The sequence below is a fragment of the Herpailurus yagouaroundi genome, unplaced genomic scaffold (genome assembly GCF_014898765.1).
Source record: "Herpailurus yagouaroundi ecotype Mexico unplaced genomic scaffold, PumYag 159, whole genome shotgun sequence".
Classification (NCBI taxonomy): domain Eukaryota; kingdom Metazoa; phylum Chordata; class Mammalia; order Carnivora; family Felidae; genus Herpailurus; species Herpailurus yagouaroundi.
Window position 1 is genome coordinate 64105731 of NW_024412400.1, and position 15322 is coordinate 64121052.

The 15322-nt window shown below is 37.0% G+C and overlaps 1 protein-coding gene and 1 non-coding gene across 4 annotated transcripts; one reads left to right on the plus strand and one right to left on the minus strand.

Moving 5' to 3' along the window:
* Positions 1 to 728: 728 nt before the first annotated feature.
* Positions 729 to 14656, minus strand: EIF5A2 (eukaryotic translation initiation factor 5A2). 3 transcript variants are annotated; one of them, XM_040480733.1, is made up of 5 exons: positions 14525 to 14656; positions 13634 to 13833; positions 12988 to 13092; positions 6016 to 6147; positions 729 to 5467 (listed from the first exon to the last, which is right to left on the minus strand). In XM_040480733.1, the coding sequence occupies exons 2-5, from the start codon at positions 13796 to 13798 to the stop codon at positions 5408 to 5410; spliced, it is 462 nt and encodes a 153-aa protein (XP_040336667.1). In that variant the 5' UTR covers positions 13799 to 13833; positions 14525 to 14656; the 3' UTR covers positions 729 to 5407. The 3 variants fall into 3 exon arrangements, with proteins under 3 accessions (XP_040336667.1, XP_040336666.1, XP_040336665.1); XM_040480732.1 differs by lacking the exon at positions 14525 to 14656 and adding an exon at positions 14073 to 14247 and having other exon boundaries at positions 6060 to 6147; XM_040480731.1 differs by lacking the exon at positions 14525 to 14656 and adding an exon at positions 14073 to 14093.
* Positions 6445 to 6587, plus strand: LOC121034265 (small nucleolar RNA SNORA67). The gene has a single exon (XR_005792346.1). It is a non-coding gene; the product is annotated as a small nucleolar RNA SNORA67 (small nucleolar RNA).
* Positions 14657 to 15322: the final 666 nt, after the last annotated feature.

Consider the following 15322-nt stretch of genomic DNA (forward strand, 5'->3'; position numbering starts at 1 on the left):
CAGAATTGGAAAAAGGATGAAGGGTTTGTTTCAGGGACTCATCACACCATTCACATCACTGGGGAAAGAGAACAGCAATGCTGGTAGGGAAGGAACACCTCAGACACTGGGAAGGTCAGGGGTAGGGGAGGAACCATTAATTGCCCTTGCATTAAAGATCTCTGGAAGAATGCAAGGAAAAGGATGAGGATGGAAAGATGTTTTTACTCTTGTAATTACAGAATTTTGAACCATGGGGCTATTTTACATATTTTAAAACTATTAAAAATTTTAAAATGAAAACAAAACTATACCTAAATCTGGAACTAAAACGTAAAAATTACCATTCCCAGCCATAAAGCTAGAGTACTGTCTAGTAAGGATCCAGAATATAAAAACACAGTAAAAATAAGTTAGATTTTCTTTTAACAGTGATCAACTCATAAATACATACTATTTTCTTTTATTTTCTAAAAAAGTTTTTGAATGTTTATTTATTTTTGAGAGAGAAAGAGACAGAGCACAAGCAGGGGAGGGGCAGAGAGAGGGAGACACAGAATCCGGAGCAGGCTCCAGGCTCCGAGCTCTGGGCACAGAGCCTGACGCGGGGCTTGAACCCACGAATCATAAGATCATGACCTGAGCCGAAGTCAGAAGCTTAACCGACTGAGCCACCCAGGCGTCCCCATACTATTTTCTAGCATAAAAATGGTTTTAGGAATGTATATGTACAAGAATAGGGCAGGCTGTTAAGTTAACTTTATGTTTATTTAATATAGCTGATGAAGTTACCAGACAAATATATTTTAATGTAACAAAAAGTTATAATTGATGTATATCATCTACAATGTAAAGGATTTTAATAATTTAGTATACCCAAAGACATTTGAATTTTACCCATTTTTGAGATGTAAAATACACAATTATAATACTCATACTACATATCTTATAATTTTAAAGTTTTAGCGAAAACATGAGTCTCTGTAGATAAAAGCAAGAATTCTCCTGTACCTAAGACAAATAAAAATGTATTACTAATAAAGTGCCACTGGATTAGACAATGCCATTTCAACTATTTCCTTTTTGGAGAGGAGAACACAAGTACATGATAATATGGAACTAGCCATTTTCATTATACTAGCATAGAACTAGTAATGGGCATTGTATTTTGTAACAAGCACAAGAGTGCTCATTTATAGTAGGTATTAACCATAATAAAGAATTCCTTTCAAGAAAGATCACAATTATGACTTATGACAAGCTGTACAGTCATCACTGAATATAGTTTGGTGTCCAGAGTTTTTAAAAAATACAATCATGAACTAAGATGAACCTAAGTCTACCAATACCAAGAAATAGTTTTAGGGACTTCATATAAATAAAATAACCTCTCTCTCAATTGTAAAGTAGGTTTCATCCAATTCTAAGGCGAGAGGAATAGTAGTGGTTGGTAAAGTTTGGCAACAAGTATGTTTCTAGCAGGTGAAAGAAAGCTCGATATGCATTGCTATAAGATGCCTCTTTCACACAAGGAAAACATGCTAATTAGATGTAGATAGCACTTTTCAGGCACTTGACCTCACTTGGTAGTTAAGTTGATGTTCAGATGTATACTTAATGGAGAAACATTAAATTATATAGTGACTTCAAGTCATGTTCTCACAGAACATCTGTGTTCCATAAGCTAAATCCAAATGTTCCCGCTAAAATCAAATAATGATGCCATATATCCAGTTCAGAGAAAACAAATTTAATAGATTAAAGTTAATAGATTGAATTTTCTCAATTTTAAGATTTTCCACAATAAATTTTTCATAAGCCTTTGTTGTCTATTACTTGTCTGAATGCTAGGAGAAAAAAAGGCTTAAAAACTATAAAATATTATGCCTAAGTAAAGTTAGAAAATTTTCAACTGTTGATCAGTTCAATATAACATACGGTTTATGGAAATATGCTCAGAGTTTGCTCTTATACTGCTTAAGAGCCATATTTTCTCATAGTAAATTTGTTTGTGGTTCATATTATAGAATTCAGTATGTAAACATTTTCATGTACCCAAAGAGCATTATGAATTTTTGATCTGTTGTCCCTAGATATGTTTGAGAACCACTACCTATTTGTCTGGCTCTAAAAACTATCTTTGGGGTCCATGCCAAAGAAATGCTTTCAGATAGATCATTAAGGTTTGGGTTCTAAGATAAGACTACCAAAGTCTATTCCACAATGAAAACTATATGGCAAGATTTCAGTATAGATGTTATCAATGTTCCCATTTTGTTTTAATACTTAGGTTAAGTATTTTGATGTTACGGATTTTTATTTGCATGTTATCATGGTATTACAATTTGGGAAAATTTGGCAATATACTTTTAGGCAGCTTTAAAATAATGCAACTTCAGCTCTTAGCACAAACAGCCCTGAGAACAATGCATTCAAATTACAGCTCAACTAGAAATAATCTAATTGAGAGACTTTAAAGTTACAAAAACAAATTCTGGAAAAGTTGTAAATTAAAAAAAAAAGTCACAACATTTGAGGCACTACCAGACTACAGTACTTTTAAGAGTTGAAAGGACTTTGTAAAAAGAACAAACATACAAAGCTGGGTGTGCATATGCACACACTCCACATTGTGCTATAATGAAAAATTGTGTCCCCAAATTTTATAGCCTAAACATTTTATTATAGCATCTCCTATTAAAGGTATCATGCTCCGGCTGCAGGAGAGTTTTGGTAATTGTTATAAAGCATTGGTACAGAATTTTGTACCATAAATGGTAACGGATTCAAGAGCTTGGTTAGCAACAATTTCAAGTGACAGACAGCCCTTGGAGGGGAGAATGACACATCATAATTATGTTTATGACGCAAATGCTAAGTCAAAGTAGCAATGATTTGATCTATTTCAGAGGGTATTCAACTTTGTAGTAGCAAATAAGGTATAACAAAGTCTTCACAGTAGAAATAAAATATGTTGCTCTAGAAAGAAACAAATATTCCACGTGTTAATATTGTATACAAATTGGTGAAATGCCTGCCGACAAAAATGGTGTATCATCGTATAATCTATCAACATGACAGTCTACACTCTATACATGGTAACCTGTGATATTTAACATTTGCTACAAAAAAGTACAACAAATACTAGGAATCAACTTTTAATATTTCTGATGTCAAAAAGAATGAAGTTACTGCTGTTCTATGTTAAAAAATACGTTTACCTGCTTCCTTTTAATACAATTTATAAAGCTTTACTAAATGAAATATTTTGTTCTAGAGAAACATGTACTGACTTATGTGAAAATAAACAGTCCCATATCTTTAAAATCTATACTTATACTTATATATCAGAAGAGTATTTACATTTCATTATGGTACTTAAAATATTTATGCATAAATAGCTTTTGCCATTCAAGGTATGAAGATAGAGATGCATTATAATTCACATATGCTTACCTCACAATTGAAATGTATTTATGTGAAGTTTGACAAGTTAGGAACAACAAGGGCATGCTAATCCAGAATTAACAGTAAACCAGAACACTAGTATGGTTAACTGGGGTCATGTGAGTGACCAGCAAGCAGCACAGATTGAGAACTTCCTGGAATTCCTGTGGATAACAATGCCAACCAGTAACAAGTAAAACGCACAGAACAGACAACTAAAACACTAGAGCAGTATGAAGTAGATACGTAGATGGAATACTGGAAAGAATTTAGCCTAATTCCTAATTGTGCTTCAGATGGGCAAAAGCTAAGATGTTATGCTAAAATGGTTAACTATAACCTCTATATTTCTTGTGCTTTAGAATTCTCCTTGCATTTCTCTTAAGTATCCTGTTTTCTTCTCCAAATGGGTTTGCTGAGGCCTATATAAGATTTTAAAATGTGCACAAATTAAGTAACTAAACCTTTGGGATCTTCTGTTCCTAATACTATTTTCAGTATCGCTTCTCGGCCTTTTGGCTAAGATCAAGTGCCTAATGCTATTTTTAGTTACTGATTAGATCGGTTACAGCATCATATATGTTTTCCTCCAGATGATAGGAACAAAGGTCTTTCAGAGGTCAAGGCATGATGAGAAAGGTCTCATAATCAGTCTTAGACAATGATTACTGAAGTAGTGATTTTGTTCTAAGTTTAATTTCAATATAATGATTGTTTTTAAGTCAAAGGTCCTTGCAAACCCTGTGACAGTGTCTAGAATCCTGGAAATAAGATATACGAAGAGAAATGTAGCTGAGTCACCTAAAACACTTTTTAAAATTATTCAGTTTTTAGAATTCTTTCCTAGTTATGTTTCACACTGGTAACCGAATTAAGTACATAACAATCAGAAAAAAATATATGTACTTCTCAAAGTAAGAAAAATAATCATCACAGAAAGTAACTCTTGCTCCATGATGCACTTTCAATTCACTTTAGAAAAAGTGTACATAAATTTAACAAATATTCCAAATCAATTTAAAGAATATCCAGTTTTGCTGGACAACTAAATATTTTAATGCCCAAAAGTGTACTTAAAAATGGTTGGAAAGGAGGGACTACTATAAATACCAACAATTTATTCAACATATTGATAAAGAGCGCTGCATAGCATCCTATAAAGCAGGTCACTCCTTTAAATACAGAGAGAGAACAAAAAGCAAAAACATAACTAGAAAGAAACTTTCTATTTTTATGCCAGTTACACAGGCCTCAAGTAAAAACCTAACCAATCCCCTTTGCCACTGTCCCCTGTAGACTCGTCCTTGGTAATCTGACTTGCTAATAACCGTCAACCTATAGTTCAATGTCTGTCAACTATGAGCAGGTAGCAAAATCACTACATATAAGGTTATGTTTAGTCTTGCAACAATTTGGCAAAGGAAAGTATGACTGAGGTAATACAGGTGGCTGCACATGCCTACTAAGAAAACTGACCCTTTTTGATAACATGATTTTTGGTTAAGGATTTGTGCTTGCCACACACAGGCTGAAACTGTGACAATTCCAATCCATAATCAACTCATTCTATATTAGGTCTGAAATTAATGCAGAACAATTCAACTTAAATGTGGTACTTTGACACCACTAGATGCTACATTGTCTGATTTTAAGCCCTGGTTTATCTATCAACTAAAATTCAGGAATGATTTGCTCAGACAAATCATATCTGCTGAAGCCATCTTATCTATTTCTTGTACTCACTGAAAACCACAGGAAAGTTATAGGAAAGACACCTACAACATAAAAAAAAAAAAAAAAAGAATTACAAACTTGATGATTTTAAATTACCAATTGCCTACAAAACTGAGTACAATTTCAAAACAATTTAAAAAAAATGAGGTGGCTTATGAAGGCCATAGCTTTGGTGACAACTTAGACCCAAACTTTAGATCTGTGGTTGATCCAGACCTAACATTTTGCTCGTGCCTGATGCTCCCATTTATTTGCAGGGCTTTATGGCTACAGCATATTCTTCACTCATTGCACACATAACAGACACCTAGAAGGGAAAAATGCAGGCAAAAAGTTATTCAGAAGGCAATACGTGCATAAGATATGTTATTATATACTGGATATTTGTGGATATTTCATACATGCTGACTTTGGAAAGAGGTATTCCAAGACCAGATAACCTACTTTCTTTATAGTTTTCCAAAGTAAAATTTCTCAAACTGTGGTTTTTAAGGTGACTTCCAGGAAACAGGAAGAGTAAGAGCTATGAATGTCTCAATGCTTATCAGATGTCATACTTCTGAGAGTCATAGCAAAGACAAAGAGTATATCGCCTTCACGCTTTAGTGTTCCCATACCATCTTTTCTTATCTTTCATAGCTCAGGTGCTGGTCTTCAAAACAAATTTGGGGTTGGCAATGTCTGCTTAGCAAAAAGTGAACTTTGATACTTTCTTTGGTAATGGACCTCTCGGGGTATCAGGGGAAAACCGTCTCATAGAGCAGTATTTAAAAACTACATTTCATATTTGCCATTTTTTGCTAACTAGTTTATGCCACAGTTCTTATAAAAAGCAATCTCCCCTTAGGTCTTTACCTGTACATCTTCACCTGCATTGTATTTTCCTTCTATTTCTTTACCTAGTTCACCTTCTGGCAGCTTAAGATCCTCACGAACTTCACCGGTTTCTGTCAGCAGGGATAAGTAACCATCCTGAATACATATCAGCTATTAAAAGAAATTATATCATTTGCAGTGATTAGATTATATCACTTTGTAATATTTACATAGTTAAGTTGCAATCCACATTAATTTGTACAAGTACACAGTAATACGTTAATATATTCTGAGCTTAAATAATGCTAAACATACAAAACCATAAAAGATGTATAGACTAAAAGTATAAGTTCACTCCTTCCTGCACACCACGTTCCCCCAACTCTCTCTCTCTCTCTAGTATGCCCTGAAGCATTTATGTGTATGTGCACAGTACAAATATAGTTGCTTTAGAAAAAATAAATGAGAATCCAAGGTGATTCTGTCTACATGGGGTCTGCTCATGTCCCTCTTCAGGAAATTAGTAACTTGGAAAAAAATCTGACATGTCTTAGGTTGTTGGAGGGAAGGGGATGTTTGTTTCCTTTGCCTGCCTTTGGCTGCCTACACGTATACTTCAACCCTTTCTGGATAGGTTGCGTCTTCTTAAGCCCTTGACCTAGACCAGAGGCATTGATACGCATCAGGTTTCTTTAGTCATCAACTATGACCTTCCCACCAACAGGGGAAACTATCCATAGAGTTGGTCCTGGTGGACGATTTGGCCATAAGGGTGTGGCCCTTAACATGGTGACAGAAGAAGACAGGAGGACTCTTTGAGATACCGAGACCTTCCACAGATCCTCAATTGAGGAGATGCTCGTCAATGTTGCTGACCTCATCTGAAGGGCTGTCCTGTTACCTAGCCCTATCCAGGATTCAGGCCCTGGGAGCTGAAGAGGAGCAGGAGTGGGGAGGGAAGGGAGCCATGGGATAGACATCTTGTCAGGTTTTTTTCTTTTCTTTGAATCAATGTCACTTTTTGTGTCAAAAAAACATAAATGGGATATTACAGGTATTTTTCAGCAAGTTGTTTTCACTTAACAGTATGTCTTAGAAATCTTTCCAAATTGGAAACTATAGGCCTACCTCAGTCTCTTTAACTACTTCACAGCTGCATAAATAGATTGTAACTGATTTAACTATTTTCCTATTAATGGGCATAAAGTTAATTTTAGTTTTCCATGATTACAATGTGTTTTATAATTTGATTATGAACAAAATTCTGTAGAAAACTTTTGGTGTCCAGTTTACTATTAACGTTAGATTTTTTTTAAAGACAAACATTTGCTTGTTGATGACATTAATGAAACAAACCCAGTCTAACCTACAGACACAGTTTTGATATTCCTGATTTTTTTTTTATTACAGGAATGATGAAATAGCCAGGCTGTACTTATTTATTCTAGAAGCATATACAGTATGTCTAGATTTCTTTAAGTTTATTTAAATTTTAGTTAATGTATAGTGTAGTACTGGTTTCAGTAGAATTCAGTGATTTATCACTTAAATACAACACACAGTGCTCATCACAAGTGCCCTCCTTGATGCCCTTCACCCATCCAGCCCATCTCCCACCCCCTTCCATCAGTCCTCAGTCTCTTCTCTCCCCCCCCCACTGCCTTCCCATATCTGTTTTGTTTCTGAAATTCCACATATAAGTGACTACTGGGGGGAATGCAAACTGGTACAGCCACTTCCACTCTGGAGAACAGTATGGAGGCTCCTCAAAAAAACAAAAATAGAACTATCCTGCCATCCAGCAACAGGTGCCTAGACTTCTAACAGATTTTATAAAAGGCAATTGTTTGGAATACCAGATGCTAACATTGACAAACACAAAAGGAGTTGAAGATTTGGTCCTTACTCCCCTTTACTGCTTTGTGTTACTGTTTGTAACACAAACCTACCATAGAGGTAGATTTCAAAGCTCCTCTCTATGGCACTACCAAATCTGGCTATGGCTTCCCACAGATATCTCATCAGATTTCAGCTTTTGCACACGTCTAAAACCTCGAAAACAAAAAGCATCCTCTAAGCAACTACAAATCCTTTTAATTCATCTTTACATCACTCAAACATTTGTGAGGTAGTTGGGAGAGGAGTGGGAAACAAGGAGGTTGAGGCAGAAGTGTAGTTTTTTTTATTGTACCAATCGTTGTATACACTACAAAGTGATCACCAAAATAAGTCTAGTTACCACCCATCACCATACAATTGACCTCCTTTACCCATTTCACTCATTCTCCAATCCCCTTCATCTCTAAAAACCAACCACCAATCTGCTCTATAAGTTTTGTTTTGTTTTTGTTCATTTGTTTTTTACATTCCACATAGAAGTGAAATCATACAGTATTTATTTTTCTCTCTCTGACTTATTTCTCTTAGCATAATATCTTCAAGTTCCATCCAGGTTGTTGCAAATGTCAACATTTCCTTTTTTTCATGACAAAGTAGTAATCAGTTGTATATGTATACCACATCTTCTTTATTCCTTTATCCATTAATGGACATTTAGGCAGTTTCCATATCTTGGCTACTGTAAACAATGCTGCAATGAACATCTGGGTGCATATAGCTTTTGAAATTAGTGTTTTCATACCCAAAAGTGGTATAGCTGGATCATTATGATAGTTCTACTTTTATTTTTTGAGGAACCTCCATACTGTTTTATATAGTGACTATACCAATTTAAATTCCCACCAACAGTCCAAGAAGTTCCTTTTTCTCCAGATCTTTTCCAATAATTGTCACTTTTTGTCTTTTTGATAATAACCATTCTAACATGTATGAAATGATATCTCATTGTGGTTTTGATTTGAATTTCCCTGTTAATTAGTGATGTCGAATATCTTCTCAGGTACCTGTTGGCCATCTGTGTATCTTCTTTGGAAAAGTTTGTTTTGATCCTCTGCCCATTTTTTAATCAAATTGCTTGGGTTTTTTTTTTTTTTTTTTTTGCTATTGAGTTCTTTATATATTTTGGACATTAACCCCTTATCAGATATATGATTTGCAAATATTTTCTCCCATTCAGTAGGTTGCCTTTTCATCTTGTTGATGGTTTCCTTTGCTGTACAGAAGCATTTTAGTTTGATGTAGTCCCACTCATTTATTTTTGCTTTTGCTGCCTTTGCTTTCGGTGTCAGAACCAAAAATGTAATGCCAAGACCAATGTCAAGAAGCTTACCACAAATGTTTTCTTCTAGTTTTGTGGTTTCAGGAATTATATTCAAGTCTTTAACCAATTTTGAGTTAATGTTTGTATATGGTGTAAGATAATCTAGTTTTATTCTTTTGCATGTGGCTGTCCAGTTTTTCCAACATCATTTATTATATAATTCTAAATAGCCACAGGCTTACAAGGCAGATCTTTTTGATTTTGGCTCTTTTAGCAATTCCCTGAAGTAGAACTTGTCTATTTCGAGAATTAAAGGTTCCCACTGCCATTAGTGACTGAAACATAAAAGTCAAATAATACTACTGATACTTTGATATTTATTTATATAATGGTGGTATTTTATTTTTAAAGAGTTAAGAATTCATCAGTTAAACTGTGGGATGAAATATAAAGCATTTCAAATAAAATATGTATAGACATTATAAAATCTCTAGTAAAACAACATTTTAAAAAATTAAACATCTTATTAAAATAAATTGCTATATGAAATAAAATTAAAATTTTCAAAAATAAAACTGTAGAGAAATAAAATTAAATAATGAAAATTATTTGATCTTCTTACACAAATTATTTTTAAAATTTCAGATATACAGTAAAGTTACAAAAATAATACATCAAAATCCCATATTTTTCCCCTTGATTCACCCATTAACATTTAACCACATGTGCATTTATGTATATATGAATACATAAAATACATAGAATATACATTCTTGTTCTTTTCTTCTTTTTACTAAACCATTTGAGTACGTTTCAAAAATCATGATTCTTTAGCAAGAAAGACAAATTTTTTTTCTTTCCCAAAAAAGACAAATTCTTATATAACCAACTTATTTTTTTTAATTAGGAAATGTAATATTGCTAAAATATTATTTAATATATAGTCCATATAAAAATTTATCAATTGTTCCAATATTGTCTTTGATAGAAACTATTTCCTCCCAACTCCAGGTTCATACCTTGTACATATTTGGCATGGATACGTGCATGAAGACCACCACAGCACAATAAATATAACTGAAAAGGCCCACAGAGCTAAATTTTTTAAATGAACAGAAATAAATATTATATGGTGACTTGATAACAAAGGGGTATGATCACTGAGTACTTACGATGCAAGGCACTGTTCTAAGTATTAACTAACTAAACCTCCCGTGAGGTTTACTATTCTTATCTTCACTTTTAAATAATGAAAAAAAGGCAAGAGGTTAAATAACTAGCCAACCAAGGTCACGTAATTAGTAAGTGTTAAAGTAAGGATTCGGACCCAGCCTATCTGGCATGAGTCATTCTCTTATCCATGATCCAGTACAGACTACATACCAAAAGCCGACACTAGGATGAGGAAAGTGAAGCACTTGTTCTGAGTGCAAAATTTAAGGTGGCACCAAAAAAACTCATCAGTGATCACATATTTTAAAACTAAAATTAATACAAAAATTCCATGATGAACAAAGTATCAAAATTTTAAATAAAGACAAAATTTGAACTACTGATTTTTCCTTTTAGGTGGCTTAGTCGGTTAAATGTCCCACTTCTGATTTCGGCTCAGGTCATGATCTCACTGTTCATGGGATGAAACCCTGAGTCAGGCTCTGTGCTGATATCACAGAGCCTGCTTGGGATTCTCTCTCTCTCTCTTTCTCAAAATAAACTTAAAAAAAAAAAAAATTGTGCTCTAGGCAAGGGCATCACTTACCTCATTCCCCTTACCCTGGTCTGGGTCCTGCTGTGTCCCCAAATAAAACCCAAACTAAATTTTCCTTTATGTTAAATCTAGAGCTCCAATCCATGATTGACTAATTTTTTTAAATATTTATTTATTTTTGAGGGGGGTGGAGAGAGATAGATAGAGATGGAGAGATCGTGTGTGCATGGGGGAGCGGCAGAGAGAGAGAGGGAGAGAATCCGAGGCAGGCTCCCAGCCATTAGCACAGAGCCCCGACGGTGAGATCATGACCTGAGCCGAAATCAAGAGTCAGATGCTTAACCGACTGAAAAGACTTAAAGGAAAAATTTGGTTTGGGTTTTATTTGGGGATACAGCATGGCCTAGACTAAGGTAAAGGGAACGAAGTAAGTGAGCCTTTGCCTAGAGCACAATATTTTTTACAATTAGTCAATCACCCAGGTGCCCCAATGATTGACTAATTTGATCATGGTAGTAATTATATGAATTACTGATACTGTCTTTCTGAAACACTCAAAGGCAAAAGCATTCTATGTTGAATGCGTATTAATGTATATAATGAATATTGAATATTCAAAGCATTCACATGTTAAGGATAAAAAAACAGAAATCCATTTTTGGCAAAAGAAAAGTCTATGCTTAGCCTTAGCTGCACTATCCTTACTTCAATGAATAATCACATATGCATTTAACAAATGTTTATTGAGCACCCACTATAAGCCATGTCTAAATTAGGTGCTCCAAGCATAATGGAATGATTAAATGGAATTTTTATACAGGAAAAGGGGGAGCAGAAAAGGACTACTTTTTGGTACATATCTACTTATGAGGTAATTACGGTATACATTTTCTCATTTAATCCTCACATTATCCTTCCTTTGTAGATGGGAAGACTGAGTCTCAGAGAGATTGTATAATTTGTCCAAGGTTGTCCAGCTAGAAAGTGGCAGAACTAGATCCAAACCCAAATTTGCCTGATTAAAAAAAAAAAAAAAAAAAAAGCCCATACGCTATTATTATAATAAGACAATTCAAATGTCTACAAAGACTCCAAGGAAACCTAGAAAATATTTATAAATGGGAAAGTGAAAATATAAAACTTACTAGATTAAAACTATGTAAAAATATGTTTACATTATGTGTGAATAAAGAGTAAAAGGAAGTCATATGGGAATTGCAGCTGAAGGTAACATGCTCTAAAAATTACGTAATACAATATAAGATATAGCAAGAAGTCAGTTTAAAATGAATTTAAAAAATCTAGGTATCACACTTGTATTTTTCACTGTGTAAAATATAACAGAAAAGAGTTCTGTATATGGTATGCTTGTCACTGAGATTGAAGACTTACAAGAGAGACTTTAGTTATGATTAATCTGAGCTCCCACATCCTATGAGGTCAATGGTTTGGTTACCATCAATTCTCCCAAACCAACAAAATGTTATCATTACACATGACCTATCCAAATATATAATTGGAACTAAAACTTGGAAGTTTATACCTATAATTTAACAAAAGGTCACAGCATGGTCACTGAATGTAAATAAAACAATTACATAGTTTTGTATTTTCTTTACTATATGCAGTGGCCAGGTACTTCATCTTTTATATTAATGGCTTTCGGCTGACTTCCCTATTTAAGAATACCAAATTCTAACTCACATTCATTAATACACAAACTTGGTTGGTGGAACATGAATCCCAAAGACTTCATAAAGTCTTAGGTTTGAGAAGTGAAAAGAAATAAAATACCAGGGAGGGAGTTACCTACATTTGAAATAGTTTACAACAAAGAGCAGTTTTACTAAACATTGGACTTATTCAGTCACAAAATGCAGTCACTTGATCTGAGAAACAATAAGACATGTTCAACTTTTTAAAAATTCAAAATGTTAAAAAAAATAGCAAATTAGCAATAATTATAGATAAGGTACAAGTGTTAAATCTCACTATTTTTCCAATTTTTAGGAGAAGTGGTGCCTAATATTTGGTTAGAAAAACCTACAAAACTACTCCCAGGTTTTGTTAAATTACAGTTAACAGTAGAATGTATTTGCAACTTTAAGAAACAACCAGCATTTTACAGGAAATTAGTACTCACTTGATAATCATTTCTCTTAATATTTGGAACATCCATGTTGTGAGTAGAGGGACAAATATCTTCATATTTTTTGCCCGTGAAAATATCAATTCCAACAAGGTGAACCTAGCAGAAAAGGGAGAACAGGAAACCTGTTTAATCTTTGCCAAGTATATCACTCATTACATACACAAGAGCACAATACCAAAGCTGATTATGACAGATTCTTTCTCCTTCCAAGGTCATCTTATTTTTTTTTCTTAAAAAAAAAAAAAAAAAGTAGTGGTCATTGACTTGAGAAGCAGTGAACCAAACTAAACAGTATCATGACATATCCAGACCCAATATCATATATAGTCCAGTAATTCAATTATAAGATGCATAAGAAAAATGAAGTTATGTTAGAACACGTTTTCTCATCTGAATAGATTATTCTAAGTCACTAGGATTTCAGGAAAGTTTCATTTCCCAGTTAAATGAAACATTATAAGGGCCCCAAAAGGAAATGCTATATTTCAGGATGCAAAGCAATAGCTGGTCACCGGGTAACTGTGGGAAGAAAAAATTGTGATTATTACAAAGTTATAAATATGGAAATCTCATGTTCCGCACTGTAATTCAAATGATTAAAACCCCAACGCAAAGAGAGACCTGGAAGGGCACTTACCTTGGCATGACCGTGCTTTCCAGTTTTGGAAGTTGACATCTCCACTATTTTGCATGGTCGTCCTTTGAGAACCACGAAGCCGTTTTTGCGCAGGGCCGAGCACTGCATTGGGTAAGTGCTGGAAGCCCCAGCATCTCCAGTAGTGAAATCAATTTCATCCGCCATGGTGGGCTGGGGAGATGCTAGCTTTTCCCAGGGAACTACACAAAAAGTTTGTGTTTGCTTTTTAACAACGGGAACGCAGGCAGGGAATTTCGGACAGGTTACGTACCAAACATCATGGATCTATTATTTTTTCATTTATAGAACACCCACAAAAGAATAGGGGGCACTTCTAACTCCGGCCTCTACAAACTTTTCCATCCATTGGTGGGGAGGTAGGGAGGGAGGTCGCAGATGAGCTCCTAGCGGGTGGGGGATACCCGCCCTGGGCACTCACCGGCGCGGGGAGCAGCAAATCTCGGCCCCCGTCGTCCCACCGCAGGAGAAACCGGCGACCTTCCCGCACAGCGCCGCGCCGCGCCACCCGGCCCTCCGCCGCCGCCCTTATCCTCACTGCGGGGGACCCAGCCCAGGCCGCACATCCCCGACAAGGATGGGGATAACAGGACCTGGTCCACAGCACCTGGCCCCCAGGGAGCAGGCGTGCACCCCGCCCTCCAGCCTGCGGCGCCGTCGCCCCGGCCTCTCAGGCGCCCCCTTGTCCTGCCGGCATCCTTGGCCCGGCCCGGCCCGGCCCCGCAAGGGCCTGAGCCCTGGCGGGTCCCGCGCTCTCCTCCGTTCCCCCATCCATCCTTCCTCCTTCCCTAGTTTTGGACTCGGCTCCGGTCGCCTTCTCCGGCCCTGCCTCGCTCCGGTCCCGGCCCTACCAGCTTTTCCCCATGTCTTCACCTTTCAGCAGGGAAAGAGCTCCTTTTGCCTGCGTACCGGCGCCGGTCCCCTACAGCTGCGGCGGCGGCAGCGGTGGCGGCCCCGGCAGTTCCAAGAGACGGGGCGGGGCCGCCACACTTTCCACACCCCGGCCTCCCCGCCCTTTCCCGCCCCCACCACAGCCCCACTTCCGGGATAGGTCCCGGCGCGTCACAGGCACCGCCCTCTCGGGCTACCATTGGCTACAATGTTCACGAGGTCCCGCCCAGTCACGTGAAGAGCGCCCTGGCAACCCCACGTGCTGCGGATTAGTGCACTTCCGGCGTGAGGAGCACTTTTTGGAGTCCGATTGCTGAGGGTGAACTTAAAGGCAAGGAAACTTGCTACCTCAAACTTTTATGTTGGTTGCACTCGGGTCCAAGTTGAAGTTAACAAGAGCCAAACCACGCGTTCTGTGGCCCCTGCCATCGGGTGCGTGGTGGTTGTCACGTGACAGTTGTCAGGCCCTGTGAGGGACTCGGATTCAACGGGTGCCCTGCGTGGTTGTGGGAGGAGATTTGGGGTCGAACTTATGGCTCAGGTTGATGGTCGAAACCACACTTGGCTCCTCAAGGAAGAGCCCAAGTGCAGTATTTTATTACCGGCTTTAACCTGTCGGCTCACAGGGGACCCCGGCCATCCGTGATGAGGTTCTGGCAGTGACTGCCACTGGGTGCCTGGGCAGGGTCAGCAGTGCCTTCTGGGGTGGGAACTCCTGAGACATCTGCGACCCAGATAACAGCAGTGAAATGACCCAGCTCATTCTTCACACTAGGCTGT

Excerpts from the sequence above, each read along its gene's own strand:
- EIF5A2 (XM_040480732.1), bottom strand. The coding sequence starts at position 14,217 with ATGTGCGGCCTGGGCTGGGTCCCCCGCAGTGAGGATAAGGGCGGCGGC. Across the intron at positions 6,148-12,987 it reads TTAAGAGAAATGATTATCAA|CTGATATGTATTCAGGATGG; the intron begins GTGAGTACTAAT and ends TTCTTTTAATAG. Across the intron at positions 5,468-6,059 it reads GCTGCCAGAAGGTGAACTAG|GTGTCTGTTATGTGTGCAAT; the intron begins GTAAAGAAATAG and ends TTTCCCTTCTAG.